Source organism: Jaculus jaculus, chromosome 9 (assembly GCF_020740685.1).
Source record: "Jaculus jaculus isolate mJacJac1 chromosome 9, mJacJac1.mat.Y.cur, whole genome shotgun sequence".
NCBI classification, from domain to species: Eukaryota; Metazoa; Chordata; class Mammalia; order Rodentia; family Dipodidae; genus Jaculus; species Jaculus jaculus.
Window position 1 is genome coordinate 123218274 of NC_059110.1, and position 15981 is coordinate 123234254.

The 15981-nt window shown below is 52.1% G+C and overlaps 1 protein-coding gene across 4 annotated transcripts in view; it reads right to left on the bottom strand.

Moving 5' to 3' along the window:
* Itgb4 (integrin subunit beta 4) overlaps positions 1 to 15981 on the bottom strand; it is a 36240-nt gene that overhangs the window by 17125 nt on the left and 3134 nt on the right. For all 4 annotated transcript variants that reach the window (XM_045158226.1, XM_045158225.1, XM_045158227.1 and 1 more), the window contains exons 3-21: positions 14128 to 14210; positions 13770 to 13871; positions 13402 to 13606; positions 12670 to 12766; positions 12333 to 12504; positions 10026 to 10289; positions 9665 to 9754; positions 9234 to 9356; positions 8630 to 8794; positions 7952 to 8028; positions 5775 to 5977; positions 4147 to 4250; positions 3895 to 3993; positions 3601 to 3730; positions 1840 to 1962; positions 1643 to 1749; positions 990 to 1023; positions 623 to 814; positions 218 to 321 (exon numbers count right to left, since the gene is read on the bottom strand). In XM_045158226.1, coding sequence (XP_045014161.1) covers positions 218 to 321; positions 623 to 814; positions 990 to 1023; positions 1643 to 1749; positions 1840 to 1962; positions 3601 to 3730; positions 3895 to 3993; positions 4147 to 4250; positions 5775 to 5977; positions 7952 to 8028; positions 8630 to 8794; positions 9234 to 9356; positions 9665 to 9754; positions 10026 to 10289; positions 12333 to 12504; positions 12670 to 12766; positions 13402 to 13606; positions 13770 to 13871; positions 14128 to 14210 — 2474 coding nt within the window. The remainder of the gene's footprint in view (positions 1 to 217; positions 322 to 622; positions 815 to 989; positions 1024 to 1642; positions 1750 to 1839; positions 1963 to 3600; positions 3731 to 3894; positions 3994 to 4146; positions 4251 to 5774; positions 5978 to 7951; positions 8029 to 8629; positions 8795 to 9233; positions 9357 to 9664; positions 9755 to 10025; positions 10290 to 12332; positions 12505 to 12669; positions 12767 to 13401; positions 13607 to 13769; positions 13872 to 14127; positions 14211 to 15981) is intronic.

A 15981-nucleotide genomic window follows, 5' to 3' on the forward strand; every position in this document is an offset into this window, starting at 1 on the left:
TGGATTTGGGGACTCTCAGGGTTGGTTGTCACATGCCTGGGGGCTAAGTCCTGAGATCGAGGTTCCGCTGCCACCCAGGGTGACCCCATGGCAGGCATGTGTCCACAAGAACCCCTCTCTCTTTGCTGCTTGGAAAAGTCAAGGTTCTGAGACGACAGCCCTCGGCTTTTCCACCGCACCCATGCCTGGCCCCCCCTCAGCTGCTTCAGGTTCTCACATTCTCCTCCACTTCCTGGCGCAGCTGGTCACATTCCCGAGTGCCAGGTTTCATCAGGTTCTCGGTGCAGAGGCGGGCAAGGCGCAGGGACAGCCCGTAGGGCACTAGGGGGCAGGCAGGAGGGATGGGCAACATCAGCTCCCTGCAGGCAGTGCAGAGGACCCTCCAGGATCCATGCTGGGAGCAACTGGTTGGCTGTTTGTCAGTGGGCCAGATACACCCAGACCTGAGGTTGTGGTATTATCATAACAGGGGGGTTGCAGACTAGCTTTCTACCAAGCCTCAGGTCTGCACCCACTACTCAGAGAAAACAGGAATGCTGTGATCTCAGGTCAGGAACAGCACAGGAGATCCTAAGGGCCCAAGGGCATGTCAAGAGCTGTAGCACCCAGCCCTGGCCCTCACCCAGCTCTGTGGGGTTGGTGCTGGCAGTGTGGGTGGCAAAGCCAGGACGCTGCACGTTGTTGGTGATCTTCCAACGGACCGTGTCCCGCCCTTTGAGGTTCCCACTTCGTAGCATAGGTGTGTCCAGGTGGTCCGAGGCCATCAGGTCTGCCCTCAGCATGTAGTGGTCTTCCTTGAAGCCCACCATGTGACCTGTAGGGGAAAGGCCCTCAGCACTGATCCCTCCCTGGACATGCTCCCCCACACCCCTCAGGTGAGACCCAGAGCCTCCCACTCCTCTGCTCCTGGTCCCATCCCCACTTCTCCATCCCAGCTTGGGGAAAAAACAACTGGGCATCCATTGCCCATGCCTATGCCAGCCCCATACCTTGGTTACAGCAAGGGAGAAGTGCCAGGCAGGCCTAGAAGATAAGAGATAGGGTTGAGCTGGACATGGTGGCTCACGCCTTTAATCCCAGCATTCACAGAGGGAGAGGTAGGAGGATCACCATGAGTCCAAGGACACCCTGAGACTACATAGTGAATTCCAAGTCAGCCTGGGCTACAGTGAGACCCTACCTGTAAAACCCAGTAATAATAATAATAATAAATAATAACAATAGAACTGGGCGTGATGGTGCACACCTTTTTAATCCCAGCACTTGGCAGGCAGAGGTCGGAGGATCACCATGAGTTCGAGGCCACCCTGAGACTACACAGTGAGTTCCAGGTCAGCCTGAGCTAGAGCGAGACCCTACCTCGAAAAACCAAAATAATAATAAATAGAGATATGGTTGAGGCTCCAGTTAATACCTAACCCTCTTCATGATTCGATCAAAGGCTCTGGGAACTGGGCGAGATGGCTACTATCTCGACTGTAGCAATGAGTGAACAGAGGCATGGAGTGATTCAGTGACTTGCTTAAAGCCTCTCAGCTGGGACTGAGTCCAGGTAGCCTGCCTCCAGGGCTGCATCTCTAGGCGGGCTGCAGGGGAGCCACAGAGGGTGGAGAGCTAGAGGGGTGGTGGTGGGGTGACTCGCCTTGCAACAGGCGCAGTACTTCCAGCAGAGGAGCAGCAACAGCGCCAGCAGCAGCAGGAGAAAGATGAGCAGGGGGATGAGCCACCAGAAGGAGCCGGGAGGACAGTCTAGAGGGAGAGAGGAGGAGCGAGAGGCGCTGTCTGCGTCTCTGCTCTGCTGCCGGGGACCGTGCCCGCACCCATCCGCCGAGGGCTCACCTTTCTTCCTGTGCACCAGGACGGTGCTGTTGGGCCCGGGGCTGCCGTCGCCCTCCACGGTGTAGCTGTAGGTACAGTCGTCATCCTCGTCCCGGAAGGAGCAGTACTCCACCACCTCTTCCGCTGCACCCACAGACAGTCAGCACGGCACCTAAGCCCCAGCCCCCCCCCCCCCAAGCGTACCCTAGAGCCTGGTCCTTCCTCCTCTGCCACCCAGCCTGCCCACCACAGGGCCAGGGGAAGAGTGTAAATACCCCCACACTGGGTCCTCCCCTGGCACAGGGGCAGGACAAGGTGGACTTGCCCTGTCTGCCCAGTGCCTGCCCCTCTACCTCCCCCACTTCCCTGAGCTGGGTGTGTTCCACAAGCCGCGTGTCCAGCCAGTGGAGCTGACCTTCTAAGGGAGAAGCTGTGGACTCCAGAGCCCAAACTACGTGCCCTGTCTATGCCTCTGCTGTGGGTACACCCCACACCTTGCCTGGCGCCTCCTCCCCAGGCGCTGGGTCCCCTATTCAGCTGTACGCCTTGGACCATCCTGTGTGCTCACTGCCTCCTGCTCAAACTGTACATTTTCTGGGCTTGAAACCCCCTGTTAGTTTTTTTGTTTGTTTGTTTTTTGTTTTGGGAGGTAAGGTTTCACTGTAGTCCAGGCTGACCTGGAATTCACTATGTACTCTCAAGGTGGCCTCAAACTCATGGTGATCCTCCTACCTCTGCCTCTCAGGTACTGGGATTAAAGGCATGTGCCACCACACCTGGCACCTGTTAGTTTTTTTAAAAAAATATTTTATTTATTTATTTGAGATATACAGATAGAGAGAGAGAGAGAGAGAGAGAGAGAGAGAGAATGGGTGTACCAGGGCCTCTAGCCAGTGCAGACAAACTCCAAATGCATGCACCACCTTGTGCATCTGGCTTACATGGGTCCTGGAGAATCGAACCTGGGTCCTTTGGCTTTGTAGGCAAGTGCCTTACTGCTAAGCCACTTCTTCAGCCCTAATTTTTATTTATTTGCAAGCAGAGAGGGAAAGGGAGAAAGAATGGGTGCACAGGGTCTCTTGCCACTGCAAACAAACTCCAGATAAATTCACCACTTTGCATCTGGCTTCACATGGGTACAAGGGAATTGAACCCAGGGCAGCAGGCTTTGAAAGCAAGCACCTTTAACTGCTCAGCTATTTCCCCAGCCTCTTCCCCACTGTTGGTTTCTGTGGATCCTCCGGCTCTGTTCAAAATCCCTGTCTAGATTGTGTGACCTTACCTCAGATTCCAGGTCCCTTACCCAGAGGAGTGACTCTGTTCTTGCTTAGTGTACCCTGCCTAGACGGGGCTGGGACTTGCTATGTAGGTGAGTATGACCATGAACGTCTGATCCTCCTGTCTTTACTTCCTGAGTGCTGGGGTTATAGGTGTGTGCCACCAAACTCAGGTTTTTCCTATCTTTGTTTGTTTGTTGCTTTTTCTTTTCTTTTCTTTTCTTTTTTCTTTTCTTTTCTTTTCTTTTCTTTTCTTTTCTTTTCTTTCCCTTTCTTTCTTTCTTTCTTTCTTTCTTTCTTTCTTTCTTTCTTTTTCTTTCTCTTTCTCTTCCTCCCCCCCCCCCACTTTCTTTCTTTTTTGAAGTAGGGTCTCACTTTAGCCCAGGCTGAGCTGGCATTCACTGTGTAGTCTCAGGGTGGCCTGGAACTCATGATGACCTTCCTATCTCTGCCTCCCAAATGCTGGGATTAAAGGTGAGTGCCACCACGCCCTGGCATTCCCTACCTTTCTTAAGCTCATCTACCATCTTGACCTTGAAGCTGCACTGCTCACACGTGCGCCCTTTTTTCTCCCCGGTGCCCCAGGCCTGGCACTGCACACAGGAGCGTAGGTCTTCGCAGAGGCCCAAGCGGATCTGGGTGGGAATAGGAGGAGCAGCTAGGGGCTGCGCCAGGTGAGCCCCACTGTCCAAGCCTGGTGCCCTGGGCCACCTCTGATGACAACAGGCCTAGTTCCTCCCTCCCACTCTCTCCTGTGCCTGGGGTTCTCATGACCACATCCCAGTGCTCCTGGCCTCACCGCTGAATAGTTGATCTCACAGGTGGTGTCTGTGTAGAGTGACTGCGTGTTGCAGTGACAGCGGCCGCACTCGCAGAAGCCACGCCCATTGCAGATGCCCTGCGACCAGAGGAGGCAATAGTGAGCAGATTGGGTCCCATCCTTGCCAGCTCCCCTTTCCTCTCTCCGCTGGCTTCTCTCTTGGAGAGGGTGCATGGCCCTGACCAAGGTCCCCTCTACTACCCACAATGCCTGCTCTATGCCCAGACCTACGCCATTGCTGTCGATACAGGTGGCATTGCTGAGGGGACAGTCACAGCTGCGGCCTGTCCAGCCAGGTTCACACACACACTGTCCCATAGAACAGCGTCCACGGTCTGTTGAGAAGGGGAAAAAAAACGGGGAGACCAGTGTTCACACTTGCAGTCCAAAGATGCCTATCTGCTAGGGAGGGCCTCTGGGGACCAAGGGGAAAAATCGCCTTTTCCTCAATTTCCTGAAATCTCCTCCCCTCCATCTCTCCCCCTCCATTCTGCCCTAGCGTACTCCCATTTTCCCTCTCTCTCTGTCTCTCTCTCATAAATAACTAAATAAAGTTCCAGATCAGTCTGGGCTAGAGTGAGACCATACCTCAAAAAAAAAAAAAAAAAGACAACAATATTCCCTTTTTGTCCACAGGATCGAGTCCTGCCTGGAACTAGAACCCAAGCCTCCTGCACTCTGGCCCCACCTCATTCCCCACAGGCATCTATATCCCCTTCCCGTTCCTATTTCCACTTGTGCCAAATGTCTGCCTTTCTCCAGATGTGCCAGCTTCACTCTTTCTCCTCTCTAACTATGCTCAAGGGTGGACAGCGGAAGAGAAGAAGTGGTGGGCAAAACCAAGAATGGAGGAGGGGGTCGCAAAGCTGGGGCATGCTGGGCGTGGTGGCGCACACCTTTAATCCCAGCACTCGGGGATAGGGGGTAGGAGGGTCACTGGGAGTTCGAGGCCACTCTGAGACTACATAGTGAATTCTAGGTCAGCCTGGGTTAGAGTGAGACCTTACCTCAAAAAACAAAAACAAAAACAAAAACAAAAAAAAAAAAAAAAGAAGAAGAAGAAGAAGAAGAAAGAAAGGAAAGGAAAGGGAAGCTCTGACCTCCGGTGGTATGCCAAGGGGAATTAATAAGTATTTGTATTTATTTGATGATTGGATTTTCTTTTTTGAAATTTTTATTTATTTGAGAGAGAGAGAGAGAGAGAGAGCAGGCACACCAAGGCCTCTAACCTCTGCGTAGGAACTCCAGACACATACATCTGGCTTTATGTGGGTACCAGGGAACCAAACCTGTGTCCTTTGGCTTTATAAGCAAAATGCCTTAACCACTGAGCCATCTCTCCAGCCTGGCATTTTCATTTAGTCTCCTTCGTCCAACTACCAACTTGCCCATGTCTCACCTTCCCAGCTGTGACCTGACTATGCGCTCATGGCCTGGGTCCCCAGCCCTGGCGGGATACGGAGTTCCATGCCTTGCTATGTCACATGACATGTTACGTCTTACAAGGCACCTTTAGAGAGCAGGAAGAGAAAAGAATGTCTTCTGATGCTGGAGGTCGAAGTGGGTGGTCATCAACTTTATGAGAGGGAGAGTAGAAAGGGGGTGCTGCCTACTTTTAGTGCTAGAGAGAACCTTGAGGGAGTGGGGGTCTTAAGGCAGGAGTGTGTGTGGCTGTCAGGCTTTGCGCATCAATAATGTAGATGAGGGAAGAGACGTCCAGATTGAGGAAGGGCTTAGGAGAGGCATTCATGGAGCTAGGAGTGGGGCTGAGCGTGAATTTGGGGGATCCCACCCCCAGCCCTGCTTCTCTCAGGGTCACCCTTCTTGCCCCCAGCACCAGCCAAAGCTTTGGAGCTCACCATTGCAGAGGAATCCGGAAGTGCGGGGACACTGGAAGTTGTCATACTCGCAGAAGTGACCCTCGAAGCGGCCTTCGCCATAGCACACACAGTGTCCGCACTGGCACTCCCCGCGGCCTGAGCACGGCTTGTCCTCGCCCTCCCGCAGGCAGGGCTGGGTGTCGCTCAGTGAGCCCGTGGAGCAGTTGCAGGTCTTACCGCTCCTGAGGGAGGACGTGTCACTTGTGCACAGCCGGGGAGCGTAGGCTGGAGCTTTTACTCTCCCACATTACAGAACAGGACACTGAGGCTCTGAGAGGGCGGAGTCAGGTCCAAGTCATGCAAATAGCAATGAGACCTGAAGCTCAAGGCCCTGGTACCACCTCACTAAATGAACCCCTCAAGTTATGCCAGACTTGTTCAGTGGCTCAAAGATGTCTTTTTTTTTTTTTAATTTGATTTTCAAGGTAGTGTCTTATTCTAGCCTAAGCTGATATGGAACTCACTCTGTAGTCCCATATTGGCCTCAAATTCATGGCAATCCTCCTACCTCTGCCTCTTAAGTGCTGAGACTAAAGGTGTGTGTCACCAGGAGGGTCTCACTGTAGCCCAGGCTGACCTGGAAGTTACTCTGTAGTCCCAAGCTGGCCTCAAACCCACAGCAATCATTCTGTCTCAAAGTTGGTTTTAGTTTTGAGACAGGGTCTTACTAGGTAGCCCTGGCTAGACTGGAGCTTGGTATGTAGACCAGGCTAGTCACAAACTTGCAGCAATCTTCCTGTCTATCTCCTAGTTTGTTGTTGCTACCTACCTGGTGAGGATGGGTTGGTGGCTTTTTGTTGTTGTTGTTGTTGTTGTTTGTTTGTTTTTGTTTTCAAGGTAGGATCTCACTCTAGCTCAGGTTGACCTGGAATTCACTATGTAGTCTCAGGGTGGCCTCTAACTCACAGGGATCCTCCTCCCTCTGCTGCTGAGTGCTGGAATTAAAGGTGTACACCACCACACCTGGCTCACCTAGCTGTTTTTCTTTTTTCATTTGAAAGGGAGTCTTACAAGTTTGTCCAGCTCCAAACTCCTGGTCTCAAGCAATCCTCCTGCCTTAGCTTCCCAAGTAGTTGGGATTAGTTGATACATGCATGTGCCTAGCTAGCAACTGTGTAGAAGTTTTAAAAACTCTTATTAATAATATTCATCTTCAAGCTCATTTAAAAGTTTTATTAGGCTGGGCTTGGCAGCGCACGCCTTTAATCCCAACACTCAGGAGGCAGAGGAAGGAGGATAGCCATGAGTTCGAGGTCAGCGTGAGACTACGTAGTGAATTCCAGATCAGCCTGATCTACAGAGTAAGACCCTACCTCAGAAAACCACAACAACAACAATAACAACAATAACAACAACAACAACAAAAATATATATTTACTTATGTGTGTGTGGGTATGCCAGGGCCTCTTACAACTGCAAATCAACACCAGACACTTGTGCCACTTTTTGATTCAGGTGTATGTGACTGGTTTGTGAATTGAACCAGGGGTGGCAGGCTTTGCAAGCAAATGCTTTAACCATTGAGCAATCTCCCTAATCCTTACAAGTTCATTTCTGAGTAGGTGGTAGGTTTTGCACATGGTTACAATGTTTAAGGTGAAAAAAGTAGACAGTAGGAGGCAAGTCACCCTCCTGCACCTGCTCTCTGCTCTCTGCCCCCGCCCATCAGCCACCTCATCTCATTGCACAGCGGTGACCAGAAACAGCCCACAGGCCCGTGGACAGATGCTTCTCAACTTGCAATGTGCTTGTGCCTGTGAAGCCCACTATAAGTCACATTTACTGAACCTCACCAAGCTACAACATAGCGTAGCCCAGCCTCATGAATCACTTTTGCAGTATCATAAATACAAAGAAAAAAAAAATTCCTAAATCAGAGCTTGTCTGACGGCACAGGTCGGTAACCCCAGCACTCAGGAGACTGAGGCAGGATTCTGAGTTGGAGGTCAGCTTAGGCAATACAGGAAGCTTCTGAGTCAAACCACCTGAAGCAGGGACTCTCCTAAATGCGTTCAGCTGAATCACCCGGACAACTCGGTGAACCTCTCCCAGCCCTTTCTGAGATCTGCCATCCCACCCCTAGCTGGGCATACAAGATGTGCCCAGGGTCAGGACCCTGAGGGGGACTTCCCCGGGGTGGCGCGTCCTTCACTCACCAGCCCTCATTGCACACGCAGTGTCCGCACATGAAGTCTCCCCTGTAGTGACAGCGAGCTGACCGCACCTCCTTTTGCTGGAACAAGACCACAGTGGGGTGTGTGAAGGGAAGAAATCAGGGCCGCTGGGCACTATTTATTATTTACGTACAGACAAGAGGTCTCATTTTGTAACCGAGACTGGCCTGAAACTTGTGGTTTTCCTGCCTCGGCCTCTCAATGCTGGGATTACAGGAATTCTGCATTATGCCTGAATTTTCTAAAAAATATTTTATTTTTATTTATTTGTTTGAGAGAGGGAAAAAGGCAGAGTATGTGAGAGAGAGAGAGAAAGAAAGAAAGAAAGAAAGAAAGAAAGAAAGAAAGAAAGAAGGAAAGAAAGAAAGAAAGGGGATGCCAGGGCCTCCAGCCACTGCAAACAAACTCCAGATGTATGTGCCACCTGTGCATCTGGCTTACATGGGTCCTGGGGAATTGAACCACGGTCCTTTGGCTTCACAGGCAAGTGCCTTAACCTCTAAGCCATCTCTCCAGCCTTTATGCCTGATTTTGCTGCTTCTATTGCCCTCTGAGCTTAGGGGCGGCTTTCGAGGTAAGACCACTGAGGGCTCTGCCTCATCACTCAGGGTCCCAGAGCTTGGCTCAGCTCCTCCCACTCACTCAGCAGGGCTCACATACCAGCTCACAGGCACACACATCACAGATGATGCCCACATCCATCTGGAGGCCATCAGAGAAAGAGGGTTTTAGGTGGATGTTGCCCCTCTGGTCCTCTTCTGCCAACTGGCACACGTGAGTCCCATCGACATCCTCCACGGCTCGCAGCAGCACATTGTACGTGCCCTGAAGGGATCCGGCTGTCAGCCAAGGGAGGCCTGATGACCAGGGGCCTTGGTGCCTAAAGCCCTCAACCCTCAGGCTTCTGGGGTGGTTCTGTGTCCTTGATCCATAGGTCTCTGCTTGGCCCTTCCTTAGGGCTGGGGAGTCCTTCCTTCTAGTCACAGTTACAAAAATGGCAGTAACAAGAGCCTCCTCTGGCTCTATGAAGTGAGGCCTCTTGCTTATCCCTGACCCTTGTCTTCCCATACTCTCATTTTACCCCTACTCTATGAACAAGGGTATGGACAAACTCATCCATGGGGCTTGACCATGGGGGCTTTCAACCTAGGTCCACTCGGCCCCAAGGGACACATACGTCGGTGCCCATTGTGAATGAAAGAAACCCCACCTCTGTAGGGCCCTATGCCCAGCGGCCTGTCCTGCTATACCCACAGGAACATACCACTTCACCCCGCCTGATGTGAAAGGATCCAGTCTTTGTCTTTTGGAATGTCCTGGAGGTGACCTCTGTCCGAAAGCCCCGGGGGCTGTCCAGGGCACGGATGTCCAGGTTGGAGCGAATGCGCTAAAGAGGGGCAGGTGACCAGTGGTCTGGGGGTGGCGCTGGCTTCACCCACCTTGGCCTGGCCTGGTTTCACCCCCACCCATATGGAGGACATATGTGAGTGGTCATGGGGACTCACACACAGTGGCAGAGCCTCCAACGAGCCAAGGGCTCTGCCCAAGTGAGTTCCTAAGGCCCCCTAGGGACGGCCAGAAATCCCTCAGTGGCCTACATCAGCCCCATTTCTGGACCACCATATGGACACCCCTTGCTCATTCTCCCCCACTCTGCCATGCCCCCCCAAAGGGTTTAGATTCCTCAGCCCTCACATAGAAGGCCTCTTCCAGCAGCTCCATGATGTTGGACGAGTCTTCCTGCAGCACTCCCAGGGAGGAGACGGGGAAATACGTGTGAAGCTTCTGCAGGAAACAAGGCAGGCCTTGGGCTAAGCCGCTCCACCCCCACTTCACACGCGGTGAAGCCGGGACCTGGAGCCTGCCATGTGTTCCACAGCCTTCCCTCCTCTTAACCCCCATCTGCTTGGCGGGGGGGGGGGTGCTTGTGAGGGGATGGGCAAGTGGCCTTCCCACCAGGGCCCAGAAGCTTTAGGAAGGAAGAGGGGAGGAGAAAGAGGGGTGGCTGAGAAGTTGCACACTGCTCCCTGCTGCCCAGTGCGCCCAGGCCCCACACCTCATAGTAGCTGTAGGAATAGTTGGTGACCGCAAAGATGGGGATAATGTTATGCTTGGCGAGCAGGCGCACTAGCGTGGGTATGGATGGGTAGTCCTGTGTCTTGTATTGGGTGTAGGTGCCCATGGCATCCAGGTGGCACTTCTCATCGTTGCGGTTCAGGATGCCTGCCAGCACGTTGGCACCGTCAGCCTCATAGTGGAAGGCAGACTCGGTGGAGAACACCAAGAGGTGGGTGCTGTCAGGACGCCAACCAATCGCCCCCTGGGAAGGCAAGAAGGGGCATGGCCCGTCAAGCAGGCTGCTTGTTTGAGGCCATACATCCCACTGTGTGGGGAACAGGGGAGGGAAAGAGAGTCCTAACATGGGGCTGGGTTTAAGCCACAGGACTGACAGCGTGGAGTGTCATGGAAGAGGCATGAGACAGCACGTGAGTGATGACGGTGAAAACTGAAGGCAGTCGTGGGGGAAGGAGAATGAACGCAGAGCATGCTCACTTTGAGCACCAGGCAAGGTGCAAGCCAAATTTGTTGGGTAGCTCCTCTGCCCAAGTTCTTAACCACTCTGCAAGAACTGTTCTAACTTCATAGGAAAATGTAAAGCTTTTAACTTTACATAGAGCATCCTGCTGCCCATCGTTGTTTTGAGCTTGTCGTCTAAAAAATATTTTTATTGGGCTGGAGAGATGGCTTAGCGGTTAAGCGCTTGCCTGTGAAGCCTAAGGACCCCGGTTCGAGGCTCAGTTCCCCAGGTCCCACGTTAGCCAGATGCACAAGGGGGCCCGCATGCGTCTGGAGTTCATTTGCAGAGGCTGGAAGCCCTGGCGCGCCCATTCTCTCTCTCTCTCCCTCTATCTGTCTTTCTCTCTGTGTCTGTCGCTCTCAAATAATAAATAAATAATAAAAAGAAATTAAAAAATATTTTTATTTATTTATTTGAGAGAGAAAGAGGGAAAGTGAGAGAGAATGGAAATGTCAAGGACTCCAATTATTGCAAATGAACTCCAGACACATGCACCACCTTTTGCATTTGGCTTATGTGGGTCCTGGGGAATTGAACCTGGATCCTCTGACTTCAAAGGCAAGTGTCTTAACTGTTAAGTCATTTCTCCAGCCTCTTTTTTTTTTTTTTTTTTGATTTTTGAGGTAGGGTCTCATTCTAGACTTAGGCTGATCTGAAACTCATTATGTAGCCCAGGCTGGCCTTGAACTCATGGTGATCCTCCTACCTCAGCCTATCTCCCAAGTGCTGTAGATTTTTTTTTTCTTTACAAGCTTTGGTGAATCATCTTCTCTCCTCTGTAGGACTTGATTACACTTGCACTCGGAGGCAGAGGTAGGAGGATCACCATGAGTTCAAGGCCAGCCTGAGACTACATAGTGAAATCCAGGTCAGCCTGGGCTAGAGCAAGACCCTACCTCAAAAAAAAAAAGGCTGGACAGATGGTTTAGTGGTTAAGCACTTGCCTGTGAAGCCTAAGGACCCTGGTTTAAGGCTCAATTCCCCAGGACCCACATTAGCCAGATGCACAAGGGGGTGCACGCATCTGGAGTTCATTTTCAGTGGCTGGAGGCCCTGGCATGCCCATTCTCTCCCTCTCTCTCTCTCTCTCTCTCTCTCTCTCTCTCTCTCTCTCTCTCCCCCTCTTTCTCTGTCTGTCACTCTTAAATATTTTTTATAATATAATGGAAAATGTTAATAAAAATTGAGAAATAAATAAATAAATAAAAAAGAAAAAATAAACAAAAAAATTTAAAGTTATTTAGGGCTGGAGAGGTGGCTTAGCAGTTGCTTGCAAAACCAAAGGACCCACGTTTGATTCCCTAGAGCCCACATAAGCCAGATGTACAAGGTGGCACATGCATCTGGAGTCCATTTGCAGTGGCTATAGACCCTGATGTGCCCATTCTCTCTCCCTTTCTCAAAACACAATAAATAAAATATTTTAAACAAAAACTTGGATCAGAGTTGAAGGCCACTGAGATGGTCTGAGGGTCATAGGGAATGGGGTCCACAGGTCCACACAGCCTGTTTATTTTATTATTTTTTTAAGTAGGGTCTCACTCTATCCCAGGCTGACCTGGAATTCACTATGTAGTCTCAGGGTGACCTCGAACTCATGGCGATCCGCCTATCTCTGCCTCCTGAGTGCTGGGATTTAAGGCGAGTGTCCGCCCGCCCCACTCCTCAGACCCTCTTTGAGGGCTTCTGAGCCAGTGGCAGAACAGGTCAGCAGCAGCTTTTGCCCCCACCAAGAAGCAGCAATGGTAGCCTAAGTGGGTTGGCAGGGCCCCTCCGGGTGCTCACCGTGCACACAGCAGCCTGCAGGATGGCATCGAAGCCCCCTTCAGGAGCATCCAGGTTGCCTGATATGCGCTCTCCCTGCAGCTTGTTCCTGAACCCCTCCACGTCGTGTGTCAGGCTGATGACGTTCTTGAAGGAGAATGGCGGATCACTGTTGGGCCAGGGCTCCTTCAGCCTGGCCAGTGGTGGAAGGAGAACGACTGTCAGGGAAGGGAGGACCCCACATGCCCCAGTGCTCACAACTCCTTTTAGCCATAGGAAAATCAGAAGTGCCAGCACAAGGGACAGTGGGCCACATGTCCAGGACCCCCACCCATCCCGGCCCACTTCAGCCACTCACTTCTCAGGCCTCATGTCTGTCTGAGGGACACTGACTTTGTCCACAAACTTGCCAAATCCAATGGTGTAGTCACTGGTAAGCTTGCCCAGGATATCAGCTAGGGTTAGCAGAAAATGGGGGGAAAGCTGAGCCCCAACATCCCCCCATAGACACGGAGGTCTCAGGCTGGCTTAGGAAGGCCATTCTTTTTTTTGGTTTTTTGAGGTAGGGTCTCACTCTGATCCAGGCTGACCTGGAATTCACTATGCAGTCTCAGGCTGGCCTCAGATTCACAGCGATCCTCCTACCTCTGACTCTCGAGTGCTGGGATTAAAGGCATTGTAAAGGTATGCCCGGCTCAGGGCCACTCTTATAAACACTCCGTTTTTGGGAGAAATGGGACATCTAGAGTTGTGCATCTAGCGACAAGAAGGTAGCTGGGGCACTGAAGCCAGTTAGGTGTGCAGAGCTGACACCCCCATGGCCTTGTGGTAGATGGTGCCCAGCTTGTCAGGGCCAGATGGTTCTGCTGTCTGTCTGGACCTTCTGTGAAATCCCAAGCAGTGTTCAGGGTCTGGTTGGGATCTATCCCTGAGGATAAGGGTACCCTGGGTGTGCGTGTGTGTGTGGGGGGATCAGATTTTCTGTAGTTTCTTCTGGGGTACTGGCAGCTGTCCTAAGTTTTAGCTTCCTGAGCCAGCTGGGTGAGCCCTGCCCTCCACCCACGTCCTCTCCACAGTGGCCCAGTTGTACCCAGCCTCTGGCCCATATTCTTGAGGTTGGCCAGATCGTCAGACATGGAGTTGGAGAAGTCCATGAGGATGTACAGGTCCACGGGGCTCTCCCGGGGCTCAAAGACTTGGAACTCAAAGAGCTTTTCTTCACCGGGCCGTAGCCGGGCCTGCAGGCCTTGTGGGAACACCTGGCTCCGGTGCAGGGTGGTGTCAATCTGGGTCTCCTAGGTCCAAGGAAGCAGAATAGCTTGCTGGGAGGGGGTGGGGGGGTCACTGAGTCTGAGTGGGGGGAGCCTCTCAGGCCTGCTAAGAGGTATACCATGACCCCCATACCCAGCCAGCCTTGCACATGGAGAGAGGCCCGCCCGCCACCCCCACTCCAAGTACCTCTGTGATCTCAAAGCTGCTCCTCATGAACAGTATGCTCTCTGGCTGGCAGCCCGCGGCCAGCAGCTCCTGCTGGGTGTTGCAACGCTGCTCCCTGAACAGCTGGCCAGGAGCAGATGGAGTCAGGTCAGGTAGTGGCTATTCCCTGAACTACCCCAATCCTGGGTTTATTTCCTTCTGATATTCCTGACCCTTGCCTCTTTTCCCACAACCACCTATCCTGGGGCAGGGTGAGGAGGTGTAAAGGGTAGAGTTGACCAGAATCAGAGGTCATGGAGTGATGGGCGTGTAGATCAGGAGGTAGCCTACGTCTGGCCTTTGGCTCCGAAAGGCAAGGCCGGCCGTCGTAGGAACTCACCTCGTCCGTGCAGTAGGCGCAGTCCTTGTCCACGCGGATACACTCGGTGCAACTCTTCACCTGAGCTTTCTTGCAGCGGTTGGCTGTCGAGTAGAGGGGGCAGGTACATGGGGAGACGTGCCCCCAGCTCTCTCACTCGAGAGAAGTGGGGTTCGAGGAAATGGTCTGCCCCAGCTAGCATAGCTAGAAGCAAGCAGAGCCAGTTTACCGATCAAATCTGGAGGGATGGGTAGTGGGGCAAAGATGGAGGTGCTGACTGACCTTGATGATGGCTGAAACACCCTGGCTGTCCCCCCACTTAACCCCTTGGGCCTTGCAAATGCTCCCATATTTCCAGGCCCCTGTGGTGGGTTGCATCCACCATACCCTGACTCGGCTGGTCTCCCCATTACAGTTCATACTTTCTGGACAACTGCCATAGGACTCCTCTGTCCCCTGAGCCTCCTCTAGGAAGGGGACTATATCTGTCTTGTAAAAGGCCAACATGCAGGCTGGAGAGATGGCTTAGTGGTTAAGCGCTTGCCTGTGAAGCCTAAGGACCCCGGTTCAAGGCTCGGTTCCCCAGGTCCCATGTTAGCCAGATGCACAAGGGGGCGCATGCATCTGGAGTTCGTTTGCAATGGCTGGAGGCCCTGGCGCGCCCATTCTCTCTCTCTCCCTCTATCTGTCTTTCTCTCTGTGTCTATTGCTCTCAAATAAATAAATAAATAAAATATGGACAAAAAATATTTAAAAAAAAAAAGGCCAACATTCTGTAGGATCCCAGCCAGGTACAAGATCAGGCACACAATAGTCAGTAAATGAATGAGGGAAAACCCCCAGTTTCCAGAAAGGTTATTGGGGTTCCCTTTCATTCTGCCTAGCTAAAAGCAGCATGATGCCATACTGTGGGCACCAGAGTACATAGTAGGGAGTCTACTGGGCTCCAGGTAATAGCTCGTTGGGTTTAGTGATGAAGGAAAAACCTTGTCTTACTGTGATTGTCAATACTGTGGCGTAAATATTCCCACTGCAGTCTCTGTGGTGATGTCCCCGATAGGCTCATGTATTTTGAGAGTGCTGAGGAATCCTAACCACTAGGCAACCCGGGAAGGTGGTTCATGTATGTATTTTGACCTGTTATTTTTTGTTTTTGTTTTTCAAGATAGGGTCTTTAGTACAGGCTGACCTAGAATCCATGGCAATCCTCTGCCTCCCGAGTGCTGGGGTTAACGGTGTGTACCACCATGCCTGGCTTCTTTTTTTTTTTTTTTCAGGTAGGGTTTTGCTCTAGACTACGTAGTCTCAGGGTGGCCTCAAACTCACAGCAATCCTCTGCCTCCCGAGTGCTGGGATTACAGGCGTGCGCCACCATGCGCAGCTGCTCATATACTTTGAATACTTGGTCCCCAGCTGGTTGCAAGTTGGGAAAGTTATGGGGTCTTTGGGGAGGTGAAGCCTTGCTGGAGGAGGTGGTCAGTGGGGACGGGCCTTGGGACTTTCTGCTCCAGCCCTCTGGCCAGTGCTACAGTCCGGCCACTCTGGCTGCTGCTTGCCTGCTGCTGTCACAAGATGTGATACCCCCGCTGTCTGCCATGTTTTTCCCGCCATGAGGGAAGACCCCCTTGTGACTGTCAGCTGGCAACAAACGCTTTCTTTCCACAAGCTGCTTCTGGGTGGGTGCTTTGTCCCAGCAATGAGGAGGTAACTGTTACGGTCTCCTTCAAGTTATGAACATGACTTCCAACTGACAGGAAACAGTTAATAGTTAAACGGTAGGAGCTGGTTCCATCTATTTGCCCACTGGGGCCACTCAGAGAGCAGCTGACAGGTCAGCGGTCTCTCTCCAAATTCCTCTAAAACTTTCAGCTCCAC